The sequence below is a fragment of the Salvelinus namaycush genome, chromosome 5 (genome assembly GCF_016432855.1).
Source record: "Salvelinus namaycush isolate Seneca chromosome 5, SaNama_1.0, whole genome shotgun sequence".
Taxonomy (NCBI): domain Eukaryota; kingdom Metazoa; phylum Chordata; class Actinopteri; order Salmoniformes; family Salmonidae; genus Salvelinus; species Salvelinus namaycush.
This window is the reverse complement of record NC_052311.1, coordinates 68,535,112-68,552,536: the sequence shown is the minus strand read 5'-3', so window position 1 is coordinate 68,552,536 and position 17,425 is coordinate 68,535,112. Positions and strand designations below refer to the sequence as shown.

The 17,425-nt window shown below is 43.9% G+C and overlaps 2 protein-coding genes across 3 annotated transcripts; both read left to right on the top strand.

Moving 5' to 3' along the window:
• The first annotated feature begins 928 nt into the window (after positions 1-928).
• Positions 929-3,647, top strand: LOC120048827 (coiled-coil domain-containing protein 106-like). Its single transcript, XM_038995084.1, has 3 exons — positions 929-1,137; positions 1,261-1,564; positions 2,408-3,647. Exons 1-3 carry the CDS (start codon positions 1,020-1,022, stop codon positions 2,463-2,465), a joined length of 480 nt encoding a protein of 159 aa, XP_038851012.1. The 5' UTR covers positions 929-1,019; the 3' UTR covers positions 2,466-3,647.
• Positions 3,648-3,935: 288 nt separating this feature from the next.
• Positions 3,936-13,047, top strand: LOC120048826 (splicing factor U2AF 65 kDa subunit-like). Of its 2 annotated transcripts, XM_038995082.1 has the most exons (12): positions 4,464-4,512; positions 5,164-5,305; positions 6,099-6,137; positions 6,685-6,794; positions 6,983-7,134; positions 7,568-7,684; positions 7,856-7,994; positions 9,090-9,169; positions 9,510-9,650; positions 10,460-10,546; positions 10,935-11,186; positions 11,290-13,047. In XM_038995082.1, exons 1-12 carry the CDS (start codon positions 4,464-4,466, stop codon positions 11,422-11,424), a joined length of 1,443 nt encoding a protein of 480 aa, XP_038851010.1. In that variant the 3' UTR covers positions 11,425-13,047. The 2 variants fall into 2 exon arrangements, with proteins under 2 accessions (XP_038851011.1, XP_038851010.1); XM_038995083.1 differs by lacking the exon at positions 6,099-6,137 and having other exon boundaries at positions 3,936-4,512; positions 11,290-11,424.
• The last annotated feature ends 4,378 nt before the right edge of the window (positions 13,048-17,425 follow it).

Genomic DNA, 17,425 nt, shown 5'->3' with positions numbered 1-17,425 from the left:
TCACCTCTAGTCTAGCACCTCTATCACCTCTAGTCTAGCACCTCTATCACCTCTATCAGCTCTAGTCTAGCACCTCTATCAGCTCTAGTCTAGCACCTCTACCTCTATCAGCTCTAGTCTAGCACCTCTATCACCTCTAGTCTATCAGCTCTAGTCTAGCACCTCTATCACCTCTAGTCTATCACCTCTATCACCTCTAGTCTAGCACCTCTATCACCTCTAGTCTATCATCTCTAGTCTAGCACCTCTCTCACCTCTATCAGCTGTAGTCTAGCACCTCTATCACCTCTAGTCTAGCACCTCTAGTCTAGCACCTCTATCACCTCTAGTCTAGCACCTCTATCACCTCTAGTCTAGCACCTCTATCACCTCTAGTCTAGCACCTCTATCACCTCTATCAGCTCTAGTCTAGCACCTCTATCAGCTCTAGTCTAGCACCTCTACCTCTATCAGCTCTAGTCTATCAGCTCTAGTCTAGCACCTCTATCACCTCTAGTCTATCAGCTCTAGTCTAGCACCTCTATCACCTCTAGTCTATCACCTCTATCACCTCTAGTCTAGCACCTCTATCACCTCTAGTCTAGCACATCAGTCTAGCACCTCTATCACCTCTAGTCTATCAGCTCTAGTCTAGCACCTCTATCACCTCTAGTCTAGCACCTCTATCACCTCTAGTCTATCACCTCTAGGCTAGCACCTCTATCACCTCTAGTCTATCACCTCTAGTCTATCACCTCTAGGCTAGCACCTCTATCACCTCTAGTCTAGCACATCAGTCTAGCACCTCTATCACCTCTAGAATATCACCTCTAGAATATCACCTCTAGTCTAGCACCTCTATCACCTCTATCACCTCTAGTCTATCAGCTCTAGTCTAGCACCTCTATCACCTCTAGTCTAGCACATCAGTCTAGCACCTCTATCACCTCTAGTCTAAAGTTTGCAGGTCTTGTTTGTCTGGTTTAGATTCCCTGTCCCTTCTGGGGGAGCCCGAGGAGTTCCTGGAGCAGGATGGCTACATGAACGAGGAGGAAATGATTTCAGGAGAGGACGTGATGTCAGAGGGCATGAGCAGCGGTGGGCACCCAGGGATGAAGAGGAGGCGGGTCTTCCGATTCACCAGGGAGAGGCAGAGAGGTGAGGGACAATGGCAGCCATGTTACTCATGCCATGTTCCAATGCTTTGGAAATGCTTCTTTCCTTCCTTCCTTGAAGTAGGCCTAATCAATCCCCACCTCCCTCCATCTCCTCCCCCTCTAGTCAAAGACGCTGCAGGGGTTCTGTTTCGCTACAAGAAGATCCTGCTGACCTACCAGCGGCTGAAGAACATGTCTAAGGCCTTCCAGATCCACGGCGTAGACCGCAACACAGTGGCCTCCACCACGCCCATCGCTGAGATGCTGCTGGTGGCCCCGGAGAAGGTGGCGGAGGTGGGCGAGTTTGACCCGTCCAAGGAGAAGCTGCTGGATTACGCACGGCGCTGCTACGTCGCCCTGGACGAGGAGACGCTCAGCAGGGTGCAGGCCCTGAAGAAGAACAACCTGCTACTACCCATCTCCTACAGGTTCAGACACTGATGGGGGGAGGGACGCTGGGGCCAAGGCGATGAGGGGAATCTGGGGTCCAAGGGGATGGGGGGGGTGCTCTGGGGGGAGGAGGGCTTCATTTTGTCGTGGAGAAGAGCAGGTTGGGAATTTTGGAGAAGGTCATCACTCAACCATATCCCTAAGATTCAGACATTCATGGAAAGTTAAGATTTGTGTATGGGAGCGCTGGATATGTAGGGAAGGTTGTTGCCCATCCCATACACAGAATCTGTTTTCTATTGTTAACTATTTGTTCAGAATCCTTTTGAAGCAGAGGTAATGAACTATAGCATTCCTTATTTCTGACCAGAGTACTATTGAAGTTTGTAGTACTTTATTTCAGTGCAATTTTGACACGTAGGGCCCCATTTTGCCAATGCCAAAAAGTGGTGCTATTGTCTGAAGAGGCCATGCTACTCCCAAATACTTACAGTAGCAGCATGAAGGTACAGTGATCAAATCATAGATTTGTAGCATTCCAAACTGGCTCTTTATTTTCATCATACTTGAAATAAGTGCCATGCTGACTATTTGAGGTAATACGGTCTTTTTTGACGATCATCTATTTTGCGCTGTCAGAATTTCACCTTTTAGTGTCTTCATGTAAAAGTGGTGTCATATTCTGCGCACTCACAAAAGCAATGCCAATACTATACATCTTTATTTACAGATAAATGTTTGTTGTTCGGATAACATTCCCTCGTCTTTTCCCTAGCACTTCAAAAACAAATGTATTATTTGTGCACTTAAATGATGACCTTATTTAGATATTTAAAAAAGCCCACATCTTGTGATTTTGGATCTGTCTCTCATTTCTCCAGGTTGAAAGGAGGAGAGGATTCTCTTAAAGAAAAGGAAACTCACGCGACCACAAACTGAACAAAGCAAAGAGTAGTTGCACACTATTGCTCAGATTCAATTCTTTAGTAGAATCATTAGTGTTCTGTCAGAAAGCTTCCAGGTTCTGAAACAAAGGAAGTTAGCTAGCTGACTGACCACTGGTGTTGTGTCTGCACCAGAACAACAGAATAAGCAGATACTCTTTGCTTTGGAAGGAGGATGGGGACAGTTTTGGGGACAGTTCTACTGTGAGGTTAAGCTGTTGTACCACAAATACATCACTTTTTTTGTTGCACCAGAATATATTCTGTCACTGTAAAGTGCCACTGTAGCATACAGTTGTGAGATGTGTAATTTGACTGAAGTGTGGTGTAGTGTAACATCACGTACCCTTTGTACTGTGCTACGAAGATTTGTTTTTACTATAATAGTAGTATGATTTACTGTGCTATTTCACCATCAGTTGAGATTTGTGCTTTCTTTTTTCAGTCCTTTACTGCAATACTTTGTTTGCTTGGGAATAATTTATTACAATTAGATTGCATACTATTAGGTTTCTCTTTTTTGTGTTCCAATAAGCTCAGTGATTTCCACAAAAGGGACAAAATACAAAATGTTGATTTTTATTTGAACATCTCTATGTAAATCAATATCAATCACCAGTTCCCCATTACAATTGCATGTGAAATTAACTCTTGTTGGTCAGTTGTTTAGACAGAGCTGTTGTTGAACTTAATAATAATGTTAAAAAAACAATAGCAGTAGTATTGGCGATGGTGTAATATAGTGGTATATTGTGTGTTTATTATACTGAAACTGGTACAAGGAATTGCTGAGACCCCAGGTTGTCTGAGTTTGTGAAAGGGTACCTCTCATTTTAAACTTCATGTCTTACTTATTCACAACACAAACTCTCCCAGGGACGGGTATCAGTGTGTACAACTGCTGAAATCATGTTATGTTCCAAAACCTTTTATACGGGTCAGAGATGTCATTTTTACTTTAATAAGGAACCAATCATTTACTGAAAGGTACAACCTGTATCATTTAAGATACCGGTATCTGTGCAGCATTTCAAAAATGTTTAATATTGTATTTCTCTTCAAGAATAATGAGGAGTAGCCTGTAATTCAAAAACTGATAATGTTTGGTTGATTATACAAATTGTATGGACTGTAAAAATAGAAATGCCATTAAAGCATTTGATTTCTTAAAAAATCATGATTTGACTTATGTTTCTCTCTGAGTGTGTAGAAAGGGAGATGCTAGAGGAAAAACATATGCAGCGGCCCTGGGTCAAACTCCTTTCTGTTGTAATCACAGATCTGAGAGGTTGTTTCTGAAATCAATAAAGGGAAATCTAGCTTTCACGTATCCAATGCCAAATATAATGTCCAATGTAATAACTTCTTGTTTGGTGCTAGAGCAAAGAGAATATACTGTATTTACACGTTTTGCAGGTTGAATAACAGGCCCAAAGGGGGCGCTAAAAGTAAAAGGTGTATATCAACTTCCGGTGTCACGGGGTGCCTGGGAGACGAAACGCAAAAAGCGGGCATACCGAACATATCCCGTATTTTCTCCTTGGATACATTTAATTGCAAAACATATATATTGGGACGATTTCAAACACCGTTACAACATCAACAGGACAGACGGCATAACATTGGATGTGCAATTGTACCAGCATATCCGTATTCACTCGATTTGCTAACTAATTAGCATTAGCTCGCTACCACGACTCCTTCAAGAACAGGCCCCAGCCTGGACTTTGCTTTAGCTATCTAACTAGCTAGCACAAGATAACGCGTTCTTAGTGTAAACTAGAACCACATCTTTATAACTCACTTGGAGTTGTTCATGTTGATGTGTGGTTCATTTTGATATTTCTAAACCGTTGCATTGGTGTTGTGTAGCTAGTTAGCATTTACTAAGTGTTGTGCACTTTTTTTCGCAAGCTAGCGACCGCGCCGCATTCCCGTCCATTTTACAGTCACAACTAACTAGCTAGCTAGGGCTAGCAAATAAGAAACGGCGATGTCGGATTTCGACGAATTCGAGAGACAACTGTCTGAAAACAAACAAGGTAAGCTAGCTAGTTAATCACTTATGTTTTATAACCAAATTCTAAACCAGCTAATTAGCAATCGCATATCATCACAACACACAAGCGCGAGCTGGATAACTAGCTGGTAGTAACGTTGGCTGCTAGAGTCCACACTGTCGCAGCTGTCGTTCCAGGCACAATCGTGTGGCTATAACTAGCTAACCCATTGTTTAAAAGTAACGTTTTTTTATGTCACTAACCGGTCCTGTTTTGAACCAGCTGACGTTTTCCAGCTCTGTATATGTTGAAGTTGCCAGTTAAAATATGAATCCATGAAAAGTTAACATCTCTTGGCCAAACAGTAGCTATATCCTATGAAAGTAAACACGTAACGGTGTCCATCCTCTTGCCCCCTGTACCACCATCTTCTCTCCTCCCCATCTCTATGGTCCTCTGTAGCTCAGTTGGTAGAGCATGGCGCTTGCAACGCCAGGATAGTGCGCTCGATTCCCGGGAACACCCGTACGTAAAATGTATGCAAGCATGACTGTAAGTCGCTTTGGATAAAAGCGTCTGCTTAATGCCATAACTATATTTTAACTCAACCGTTTTCTCTCCTCCCCCTCTGTTTTCTTTCCTCCCTCTTCCTATTGTTTCACCGTTCCTTCCCTTTGATTTCCCTTCCTCCAGCGGAGAAGGACAAGGAGAACCGCCACCACCGTCGCTCCCCCTCTCGCAGCCGCAGCAGAGAGAGGAAGAGGAGGAGCAGAGACAAGGACAGACGCAGCAGGGATCGCCGTGGAGACAGCAAGGAGCGCAGACCGAGACGCAGGTAACTACAGCATTGTCTTACTGCACGCTCTCAGGTGTGTAAGAGACCTAGTTACGTGCAGGTACTACGTACTGGTTAGAGTAGGGCTATCTGCACACCTGATGAGTGAACAGTATCAGGACACTTGGAAAATAAGCAACCCAGGCAACACTGACTTTACCTGAAATAGAAAGCTCTCACAAGCATATTGTTGCACAACATTATTCCTCTGTCTGAGGTAGCCCACCTATTGTCCTGACAGTGAGATGCAAGTTTATGGAGGAAGACGCACATCTAACAGTGTTCACACACATTGAACATTCTACACCTGGTCCCTGAAGTTGTTTTAGGATGCATTTGTTTTAGTGGAAAGAGCCATAGCGTACACTTACTAGACCTCGGTGTTCTGTACAAGATTCCAAATCGGTCCCTATCCCTAGGCCCTACTAGTAAATCAAATCAAATGTTATTTGTCACATACACATGGTTAGCAGATGTTAATGCGAGTGTAGCGAAATGCTTGTGCTTCTAGTTCCGACAATGCAGTAATAACCAACGAGTAACCTAACAATTCCACAAATACTACCTTATACACACAAGTAGTAGATCTGAAAGGAGTGGATGTGGTGAGCGCTCCAGCAGAAGACCATATTGCTTATGCCTATCCAATCCTTTAGGATCTATGTGACATTCATACAAACAGTGGCTTGGGGCTAATTTCCAATTGCACTCTAGTTCCACTTCCTGCAGTGGAACTACCTGTGACCAGGGTTGGAGTGAAATGAAATGTGAACTCCTTCCAATGTCATTTCAGCTCACCATCCCAACAACAACCCCAAGAGATTGCTGTAAGGTAATACAGCAAACTAACACAGAGCTTGTTTCTGCATTATTACAATATCACTCCAGTCACTCTAGCAAGTGATCTTTCCTCTGATTGTGTACTATCCACTCATGTTTACAACAGCGTATTATATCCTGTGTATACCATTGTGTGGGAAGGTTTTGGTAAGGGGTTTCTATGGAGAGAGAGAAATGAAACTGTAGGGTCAACTCTGTAATAATGGGTTACATTTGTAGGGCTTGTGACATCATCCATTGTAAATGTCATTTAAAAGTAGTATGTCATTTGAAATCACTTGTATTTGTAAAAGGTATAATAATTTATAACATGGATTCAGAAGTGTAAACCTGGTGTTTGTCATAGATGGGTTAAAGAGAAGCTGTAGGTTTCTCTAAAGGCCTGTTTCTCTAAAGGCCTGAAGGACTTTATAGGACTTGACTCACAGGACATCACAAGTAATTACTTCTATTTGTCTTTTTACTTCATCTGTTTCCCCCTGCGCTCCTCTGTTGGTCTTTCTGTCCTCACTTCTCCTGTCCTATTTTCTCTCCATCAGTCGTTCCCCGCACCGTGAAACGAAGAAGAAGAACAAAGTGAAGAAGTACTGGGACGTCCCTCCTCCTGGCTTTGAACACATCAGTGTGATGCAGTACAAAGCCATGCAGGGTAAGAGAGGAGGCCTCACTTCATCATCCTCTTCCTCTCTCCCTTGTTCTCTCTCCTCTATTTTCATCTACTCTATTCAACTCTTTGACCCTCGTTTGGCCTCATATTTAACTGAGTTCTTTCTAATACTGTCTTGTTCTGGAAGCTGTATGAATGTTGTGTTTTTAAATGTGTGACTTCTCCTCAAGCTGCGGGTCAGATCCCAGCCACGGCCCTGCTGCCCACCATGACCCCAGACGGCCTGGCCGTGACCCCCACTCCTGTCCCTGTGGTGGGAAGCCAGATGACCAGACAGGCCCGTCGGCTCTACGTGGGGAACATCCCCTTCGGCATCACAGAGGTCAGTTAGCTCCTGGATGGATGTAGGGACAGAGATCAGAGAGAGGTAGTAGGTAAAAGTTGATACAGGTTAACAGGGCACTACAGGGCACTACATTTAACTTGCGTATGTGCCTAAATATGTAGCTGTGCGACCTGGAATTTTTATTTAGGAGAACCAGTGTGCCTAGAAAAATTAAGGAATCTAGCTTTTATTTCCTCAAATATGTTTCATTGTGCTCCTAAATTTCTTTGTTTGCGCCTACATTTTTGACGTGCTCCTCATAAAACAAGTTCAGCGTAGAGCCTTGACAGTTTAAGGATAGGGGCCGGGCCACCTGATTCTGTCAACTATTATTTCAAGCTCGGGGATCAGAGAGTGCATAATAAATACTGTTGTTGGAGTGAGTATTTTCCAGAGTATTGCCTCAATGTCTCTCCCTCTACCTGTGTAGGAGTCCATGATGGATTTCTTCAACGCTCAGATGCGTCTGGGCGGTCTCACTCAGGCTCCAGGGAACCCTGTCCTCGCTGTTCAGATCAACCAGGACAAGAACTTTGCCTTCCTCGAGGTGGGTCTCAACACCCACTTCACTATACTCAATACTGGAGAAGAAATGTGACCTTCCTCAATAGTCCAAAAGGACCCCTTTTCCTTTTATCTGAGCTTTATGAAATCATCTGACAGGTGAAAGTTAACCCTCTACCTTTCTCAAACCTGGCCTGTGTTTGTTGTCCCAAAGTTCCGCTCAGTGGATGAGACAACCCAGGCCATGGCGTTCGACGGCATCATCTTCCAGGGACAGAGTCTGAAGATCCGCCGTCCCCATGACTACCAGCCCCTGCCCGGCATGAGCGAGAACCCCAGCGTCTACGTGCCTGGTCTGTCTCTGTCTGAACGTGTCTGGCTGGCTGCTTCACTCTCTATTTAGTCCATCTTTAAACCCTTCTTAGTCTGGCCTATTTGAACTATTTACCCGTCTCTATTAGAGGTCGACCGACCATGATTTTTCAACGCCGATACCGATTATTGGATGACCAAAGAAAGCCGATGCCGATTTTTATATATATATGTGTATGTAATATGTATGTGTATATATGAGTGTATATGTATATACATATATACATGTGTGTGTATATGTAGTATGTGTATATACAGTGGGGCAAAAAAGTATTTAGTCAGCCACCAATTGTGCAAGTTCTCCCACTTAAAAAGATGAGAGAGGCCTGTAATTTTCATCATAGGTACACTTCAACTATGACAGACAAAATGAGGGGGGAAAATCCAGAAAATCACATTGTAGGATTTTTAATGAATTTATTTGCAAATTATGGTGGAAAATAAGTATTTGCACAATTGGTGGCTGACTAAATACTTTTTTGCCCCACTGTGTGTGTATGTGTGTATATATATATATATATACACACACGTCAAATATCAAGTCATAGACTTAATTATAATATAATAAACACAGAAATACGAGCCTTTGGTCATTAATATGGTCAAATCCGGAAACTATCATTTCGGAAAATAAAACGTTCAGTGAAATACGGAACCATTCCATATTTTATCGAACGGGTGGCAACCCTAGATCTAAATATTGCTGTTACATTGCACAACCTTCAATGTTATGTCATAACTATGTAAAATTCTGGTAAATTAGTTCACAACGAGCCAGGCGGCCCAAAATGTTGCATATGCCCTGACATGTATAGTTAACTAGTGATTATTTGAAGATGGTTTTTTTTATAAAAAAAAAAGTTTAATGCTAGCTAGCAACTCACCGTGGCTCCTTGCTGCACTCACGCAACAGGTTGTCAGCCTGCCGTCCAAAAATACAGATTGTTATGAAAACTTGAAATCGGCCGATTAATCGGTCGACCTCTAGTCTGTAGGTTCAGACTGGATTTAGGCTGTTTATATCAATGTTTGGTTGACTTTTTAAATAACTTGTCTCTCCTTCTCTGTCTGTGTAGGCGTGGTGTCCACAGTGGTGCCTGACTCAGCCCACAAGCTGTTCATCGGGGGCCTGCCCAACTACCTGAATGATGACCAGGTCAGTGAGCTAACCTTAACCAGCTTAGCCTTCTAACCAGGTCACCTGGAGCCACATACTAGGGTGTGCTGGCTGCTCACCTCCCGTGACGTCCCAGTCTGGCCCAGTGAAAACCTCCTGTTTCCTCACATGCCTAGTCAATGCTGGACGCGGTTAGCAGTGTACTGGAGTAACACTGTTGACGGAAGCCAGATAGCTTGAAAGAGCTCCAATAGTCTGAGATGTTAAGTGTTCAACAATGTCTCCTCGTCTGACTGTTCTCCCCTTTCCCCTATCCCTCCCATCTTTTCCCCTCTGATCTCTATGGTAATCTCACCCCTTCCCTCTCTGTGTTCTCCAGGTGAAGGAGCTCCTGACATCGTTTGGGCCTCTCAAGGCCTTTAACTTGGTCAAGGATAGTGCCACAGGTTTGTCTAAGGGTTATGCGTTCTGTGAGTATGTAGACGTCAACCTGAACGACCAGATCACCATGGAGAATCAGGTAGCTAACCACCCCCTTCATATTTACTTCTTCACACACCATGTCATGGTTTTGGATTTGTTCCAGTTTTTTTTTAAATATCTTCACATTTTTAATTACTTGCACATCAATAAAAATGTAAATTTAATGTTATGAAAGGGAAACTATATTGCTCTTGAGATATTATTAAAATGTATTATGTGTTTCATATATAACACTTTAGCCCCCACAGCAAGAGACACAACTCTTGACAAAATTATTTCATATATTTACACTCCCAATATTTCAGGGTAATCTGTTATGATTGAACTGAATTGCAGTAAAAAAAAAAGTAAAACCTTTGAAAATGACCATCTGTGGAAAGGGAAAAATACTAAATTCTTCTTTTGGTTGGGTTCTTGAAAGGGGCCATTTCAATATATAATGTATAGAAGTGCATAGACCCTGGGGGTTTGTCCTTGCTGATGATTGACAGCTGTATTAACTACTTGGAGATGCCCTGTCCCCACATATTTACTTCATATTTACTTCTTCACACACCATGTCATGGTTTTGGATTTGTTCCAGTTTTTTTTTAAATGTCTTCACATTTTTAATTACTTGCATATCAATAAAAATGTAAATTTAATGTTATGAAAGGGAAACTATATTAAGTAAAACCTTTGAAAATGACCATCTGTGGAAAGGGAAAAATACTAAATTCTTCTTTTGGTTGGGTTCTTGAAAGGGGGCATTTCAATATATGTGTAGAAGTGCATAGACCCTGGGGGTTTGTCCTTGCTGATGATTGACAGCTGTATTAACTACTTGGAGATGCCCTGTCCCCACAGGCCATAGCAGGACTCAACGGCATGCAGCTGGGAGATAAAAAACTCCTGGTGCAGAGAGCCAGCGTGGGATCCAAGAACGCCACTCTGGTAAGAGGGAGATCTGGGCAGGCTGGGAATAGAGTGCTACAGTGGAGTGGGAAGTAGAAGGTAGAGTGAAGCTCTTGGTCCAGGGAGCCATCAGGACATCTGAGAAAGATACACTTGGATAGAGGATCTTGTGCAGAGGGGGTTAGAGGATCTTGTGCAGAGGGGGTTAGAGGATCTTGTGCAGAGGGGGTTAGAGGATCTTGTGCAGAGGGGGTTAGAGGATCTTGTGCAGAGGGGGTTAGAGGATCTTGTGCAGAGGGAGACGAGGGGGAGCATATGTTGTGCCCTTGGGGCGGCCTGTGCTGTGTCTGTTCTACTTTTCCAATCCCTCGTGGCATGTTCTGTATCCACCGACACTCCTTCTCCAACCGTCCTCTCTCCCCTCCAGACAAGTATAAACCAGACCCCGGTGACGCTGCAGGTGCCGGGCCTGATGAACAGCTCAATGACCCAGATGGCCGGCCTGCCCACTGAGGTGCTGTGTCTGATGAATATGGTGGCTGTGGAGGAGCTGGTGGATGAAGAGGAATACGAGGAGATCGTGGAGGATGTGAGGGACGAGTGCAGCAAGTACGGCCAGGTCAAGAGCATCGAGATCCCCAGACCTGTGGATGGGCTGGAGGTCCCTGGCACTGGCAAGGTGAGAGAGAGAGGCTTCTGTCTTCAGCTTTATGACTGTCTTTTTGAATGATCTCCATTGAACCTCCTTACATTTCCTCTCTCTGTCCCTCTCTGTCCTATAGATCTTTGTGGAGTTCATGTCAGTGTTTGACTCCCAGAAGGCCATGCAGGGTCTGACGGGCAGGAAGTTTGCCAACCGGGTGGTGGTGACCAAATACTGCGACCCTGATGCCTACCACCGCCGAGACTTCTGGTAGAGGATGACGACAGACGAGGATAGTGAGGGGGGTGGATTGCCATATTTCAAATCGACCCCTAACCCCACACCACCTAGGCACTTGTTTTGACCTGAAAAGGTGTGAGCGACATAATGTTTCAGCTAGTCCATCAGAAGGCCAGGTGGAGTTCAGAGAAGTACCCAGGGGTAGGGGCTGGGGATCCATTTGTTATTGGGCAAAAGAGAAGGGAGAGATGAAGGGTTTGTATTCTGATGAAAACCAGGAGGGAGGGGTGGGGGGTTCAAAGATTTTTGTGAATTGTGTGTAGTAACAGGTCAGGGGTAAATAATTTTTTATACTTTGAGAAAGGGATGGGTCATTCTGGGGAGGGGGAGGTCTTGCCACACCTTATGGTTTGTATTTAAATGGAGGGATTCTGTTTTAAATACTTTGGGAAGGTGAGCAGAGGGGGAAGTCCACTAAGAGTGGTGGATAGATGGATGGACAGACAGGAGTATTCATCATTTCATATGGGGAGAGGGAGGTGGTGACATTTTTTATTTGGCCCACCAATGTAGATAACAAGATCAGATTCTCGTTGTGAAAAGGGGGAAGGAAAGCTATTGACAGGATCAGATGGAAAGCTATTGACAGGATCAGATGGAAAGCTATTGACAGGAATGGCCTCGTTTTGTGATTTTCCTTTCTTCTCAGATTTGGACCTTTAGTTTTCCTTGTTTCTTTTCTTCCATGTACATCAGACTAAGCCCCTCACCCTGTGTGTGTAGCGAGAGGGGGAGAAGCTGTAACCATACATAACCAACTCCAATGTCATATTGGACTAATTTATCTGAATGTCAGCTGTTGTGGTTTATACTGTCACACCTTGCATTGTCACCAGGGCCGGAGTTTGAGTACCATACATTTTTATTACTGCCTGTGTTTCTTTGAAGGTTTTGTTTCTTTTTTGGATTGACACCTTTCTTCTAGTGTGAATTTATCCATCGCCATTTTTAGCAGGCAAAATAATTCTATCCCTACACCCTTACCCATCAGAGAGACTGGGAGAGGGGAAAGGCAGGCTTTTGAAGTTCTGAATTGTTATTTTTGAATTGTGAGTGGTAAATATTGGATTGGTGTTGAGTAGGGCTCGATCTGATTCTGATTAAAAGCCTTGTTATTTTTCATGTCACATTCAAGATAAAAATATATGGAGTACTCATTCATGTCTGTGCTTAGCAAGTTTGTCAATACATGGAGTCATTTCATGCTTTGGTATTTTCAGGTAACAATGATTTGAGATTGTAGTCAATATTCAAGTTACTATTGTATTGCTTTGTCTGGAATGAGTTTCTTTTGTTTTGCTTCCTGTTTCAAACCTACCTATAGAATATTGGACAGCTCATACAGAAATCTCTCTTTGGCCCAGGTAGTGTTTGTGTAACTTCTCAGACAAAATAAAGTTATAAAGACTAATACCAATGTTTCCTGTTCTACTGCCCACAAATAAAATGCACTATTTACTTTGACCAAGTTATCAGGCTTTTAGTAACCATAAAAGTCAGGTAGTATTGTGTGATTGTATACCTCTTCTGTTAAGTAATGGGTTTGTTGTCACAAAGGGTGAGATGGAGATATTAAACATGATTTTTTTTAACTGAAGGGGAGTGCAGTCTTTTGGACAGGTTCTCAAGTGTTCTATTGGAATGTTCATACTCATCAAAAGGTTGTCCCCTCAACTGTATATATAGTCTCACTTCTTCCTCATCTCCCTCAACCTTTGTCATTACGACTCCAAGGACCACTGGTTACGCTATGGGGTTGAGGGAGTTCCCATGATGCTTTGTGTTCAGACCTAGAGTTGGGCAGTACCAGTGAAATGTGACTTCCTCCCTTTCTAAAATGTGCTTTTTAAATGTTACCATGTCATTTAATTTTAGCTTTTGGGGGGGAATGTGATTTCTTAAGTGAATTAATGGAATAAAAAATGGCTAAAACCACATGTAGTTTATAACAGAATTGTGGATCTTTTATTAAACTAGGCGAGTCAGTTAAGAACAAATTCTTATTTACAATGACAGCCAAACCCTAACAACGCTGGGCCAATTGTGCGCTGCTCCCATAGACTCCCAATCACAGCTGGTTGTGATACAGCCTGGAATTGAACCAAGGTCTGTAGTGATGCCTCTAGCACTGAGATGTAGCCTTAGACCACGGCGCCACTTCATTTTCAAAAGTTGCTCAAACAGGATTTCTGATTATACACACTGAAAATCAGGCGTTGACTTAAAGTGCAAGTAAACTTGGCTTGTATGTTTACATTTGAGACATTTAGCAAATGCTCTTAGCCACAACTTCCAGTAGTGAGTGCATACATGTTCATACTGGTCCCCCATGGGAATCAAACCCACAACCCTGGCATTGTAAGCACCATGCTCTACCCACTGAGCCACACGGGACTGATTTTGATTGTTTCTCCATTGAAATGTCAAGGTGACAGGTTCAGAACCACAGTACACATAAACCTGAGCTGACTGGTCAGTAGAGGCTTGCCTAAGTGGCATGAAAACAGGTTGACACTGCAGCCGTCAGTACTCCCTCTATACTCACCTGGGGCTTATTCAGGAGGGCACAGCTACAGAAGTGTATAGTGCAGCACAGACATGACACTGTCGTGGGAATAATGAACCATGTCGCTATACATCCCATCTCTGTCTGTGCCGTTGCACTCCACTGAGGAAGGCCAGCAATATGGTGCAATCCCTCCAGACCAGGCAGGTAGATGTTGCCAGAAAGCACAGAATCTAAGATTAGTTTACCTACCCCAATCCAATCCCAAGATGGAAAACAAGACTGTCCTTAGATCAGTGTAAAGGAACAACTTCATCCTACTCCAATGGGAATCAGTATAGAGACTCAGGGAAGATCTCAATTGCATACTCCTCATGTCCTCTCTCCTCGTCTCCTCCTCAAAACCCATTGGATGAGAAAGCCAGAAGTCCTGCCCCGCTGACGTTCTCCTCCAATGGGTTTTGAGAAGGAGACAAGGACAGAGGACGCAAGGATTATGCAAATGAGATCTTTCCTCAGTAGCCCACCATAGGAGCCCAGCCCAGGCAGGTCTGATGCTGCAGTGGTATATCCATGTACTGCTGCCCTCTAGTGGGAAGTCTACACCACTGACGCTGGTCATTGTCATTCTACACCACGCCTCCCCACTGATCTTCATTCATAAAGATGGAACACTGCAGTGGCAGAGGGAGAGTGCAACTCTAAACACTACATCAAGGGATGGAGGCTGTGTGCCTGTGTGTGCCTGTGCCTGTGTGTGTGAAAGCAGAGCACAATTTGTAAATGCATAGGTTTAAGGTTCTGATTTCTCTTGTCATGACATCACAGAGCAGTAGATCAAACTAACATTTAGTGTTTTTACTCTTCTATGCAGTCCTTAGTTCCACTATAGAATATCTTATAGATGACATCATGCAGTGTGTGTGTGCTCCGTTGTGTGTGTGCGCACGCTCGCGTGCGTTTTGGTGTGCGTGCTTACATGAGTGTGTATGTGTGTGCGTGAGTGAGTGTGAGCACACATCACTCTGGTGGTGACAGAAGGACTTTGAGTGATGTGTATATGAGAGTCTGAGGATGTTCACATCAGCACACCGTGTATTATAAAAGACCTGAGTTTACCACTGTCTTCCTATCAGACCATATGAGGGAGGAGAGGTAAAGCCATACAGCCAGGACAGATCACAGTGCCAGAGTCCACTCTACAGCAACTAGAAAAAAGTTACGATATAAAGCACACAAGTATAATTATATTTTGACAGGAAAGCTAATTTGCACAGGCAAGATTAAATACTGTAGGCCAACTTTTATGATTGATACCACATTAATTCAATGCATTTCTATGTCAAATCTGACAGCCCCCCTTCCCCCATGCCGTGCGTGTTTCTGGACCCTTGCCCACCCACCCCGGGTGCTAGGAAAATGAATCCAGTTGAATGGATGTTTGGCTATTCATCAAGCCGATATGCCCACCATATTGTCCACTTTCTGAAAATAATCATCATCTACAGAACAAGCGTGTTGCTATGCTGCAATCCCAGGAAGTGGTGAGGAACTGAGATGAGTGGTGACTGGGGTATTCCTGTCAGCCCCGTACCTCATTCGCCGAGTTCCCCGTGACTCTCTGCCACTCGATCTCTCTCTCCCTCTGCCTCAATTAGCTTTCTCTCTCAGTGTCGCTACTCTCTCTCTCTCTCGCTCTTTCTCTCTCTCCCTCTCCCTACCTTCCTCCCTCTCTCTATGTTTATATCTCTTTCTCTACGTCTGTCTCTCTCTCTCTCTCTCTGTGCCACGTGTCATGTGTAACCCAAACTGTGAGCAGTACAGCAGAGCAGGAGCTGGATCATGTGGAGAGCTTCCATGAGACCAGGCTGGACCTCTCTCTACACTCTGCTTCCTTAAAGGGAGGTTCTGTACAATAGACCACTGACTGGGCTTCTGATTGTGCTTTAGAATAGTGATTATGGTTCTAATTTTCTTCAGAACGTTGAATGGGGTTCCACTCTGCTTTAGAACAACGACTATGGTTCTGCTGCTCTACAGGAAAGCAAAGTGTATGAAATGTAGTTGTACCTTGACTGCTCTTGTCGTCTCTTTCTCCAACACACTCTCTTTTTCTACAACCAACTTCTTTTCCCACAACTTTCCACCTCTTCTTTTCCTCTGTAGTGCTCTCTTTCCAGTTTGTTTCTGTCTGTCATTCTGTCAGTTGCAGTTTGTCTCTCTCTGTCTTTCTTTCCTTCTGTCTTTCTCCCCCAATCCATCTCTGTCTGCTCTGGCTCTATCTCTCTCTCTCTCTGTCTGCTCTGACTCTCTCGTTCTCTTCCTCTCCTCTCTCTCCCTCTCCTCTCTCTCCCTCTCTCTTCCCCACCTCTCTCTTTCTCTCTCTCTCTCTCTCTGCTTAACAGTGCGTTATGGATTGCTGTGAAGTGCTGCCCTGGCCTCCACTCATATAAACAGTACAGAGCCCCCACTTAATGTCATTAACAGCTGGCTTTCTTAAATAGAGACACACACACACACACACACACACACACACACACACACACACACACACACACACACACACACACACACACACACACACACACACACACACACACACGCACAAACAAACAAACGCACACATACACACACACACAATGTTTTTACCCACACAAACGTTGCCTGTCATCATGGCAGAAGACAAAACCATAAAGATTTCTAACAAATGTAGTGTTGAGTTTGAACATGGACCCGGGTACACACAAACACACATTCTGAGGGGCAGAGACCAGTAGACACAGTTAATCAACAACAGAACCAACCTACCCAGCACTCCCTCTCCTCTTACTCTCTCTTTCCATATCCTTTACTTACCCCACCCCCTTAACACACACTGACTATCTCTCTCTCTTCTGCCTCTCTCTCTCTTTAGCCCCATTTATACCTGGTTTTAACAACATGCATACTCTGTCCTGATCTTGTCCACATTCTGATTGTGCCCACATTTTTAGACAGGTGTAGACGATTAAAAGACAGATTGTGATCAGATCTGATTGTGATCAGATCTTTCTGACCACCCCCGGAGGTAGTCAAGCATGCATTGTGTTTGGATGTCTTGTGTGTAGACAGATCTGGACAGAGAAACAATTGAAATCATAATTACCCCACCTTCTAAAATCATTGACAGGTGGCAACATTGAATTATGACATCAATATGTGTGTCTTAAAATAAATAAATAAATATTATTGTAAAAGAATAGCACTCAGTTAATTTGCATACAGGGAGGGACCAGGAAATCTGGACATGTGGGCACAATCAGAATGTAAACAATCAGGACAAAGGACCTATGATAGCACCAGGTATAAACGTGTCTCTCTCTCTCTTCCTTTCTCTCTCTCTCACCCCCCCTCCCCCTCGCTCTCTCACCCCCCCTCTCTCTCTCTCTCTCACCCCCCTCTCCTTTCTCTCTCTCTCACCCCCCCCCCC

What these genes read in the sequence shown, in the direction of transcription:
- LOC120048826 (XM_038995082.1), top strand. Translation starts at nt 4,464, where the DNA reads ATGTCGGATTTCGACGAATTCGAGAGACAACTGTCTGAAAACAAACAA. An exon ending in ACTACCTGAATGATGACCAG is followed by an intron (nt 9,170 to 9,509) that starts GTCAGTGAGCTA and finishes TGTGTTCTCCAG; the next exon opens with GTGAAGGAGCTCCTGACATC. An exon ending in AGATCACCATGGAGAATCAG is followed by an intron (nt 9,651 to 10,459) that starts GTAGCTAACCAC and finishes CTGTCCCCACAG; the next exon opens with GCCATAGCAGGACTCAACGG.
- LOC120048827 (XM_038995084.1), top strand. Translation starts at nt 1,020, where the DNA reads ATGAACGAGGAGGAAATGATTTCAGGAGAGGACGTGATGTCAGAGGGC. An exon ending in CACCAGGGAGAGGCAGAGAG is followed by an intron (nt 1,138 to 1,260) that starts GTGAGGGACAAT and finishes CTCCCCCTCTAG; the next exon opens with TCAAAGACGCTGCAGGGGTT. An exon ending in CTACTACCCATCTCCTACAG is followed by an intron (nt 1,565 to 2,407) that starts GTTCAGACACTG and finishes TCATTTCTCCAG; the next exon opens with GTTGAAAGGAGGAGAGGATT.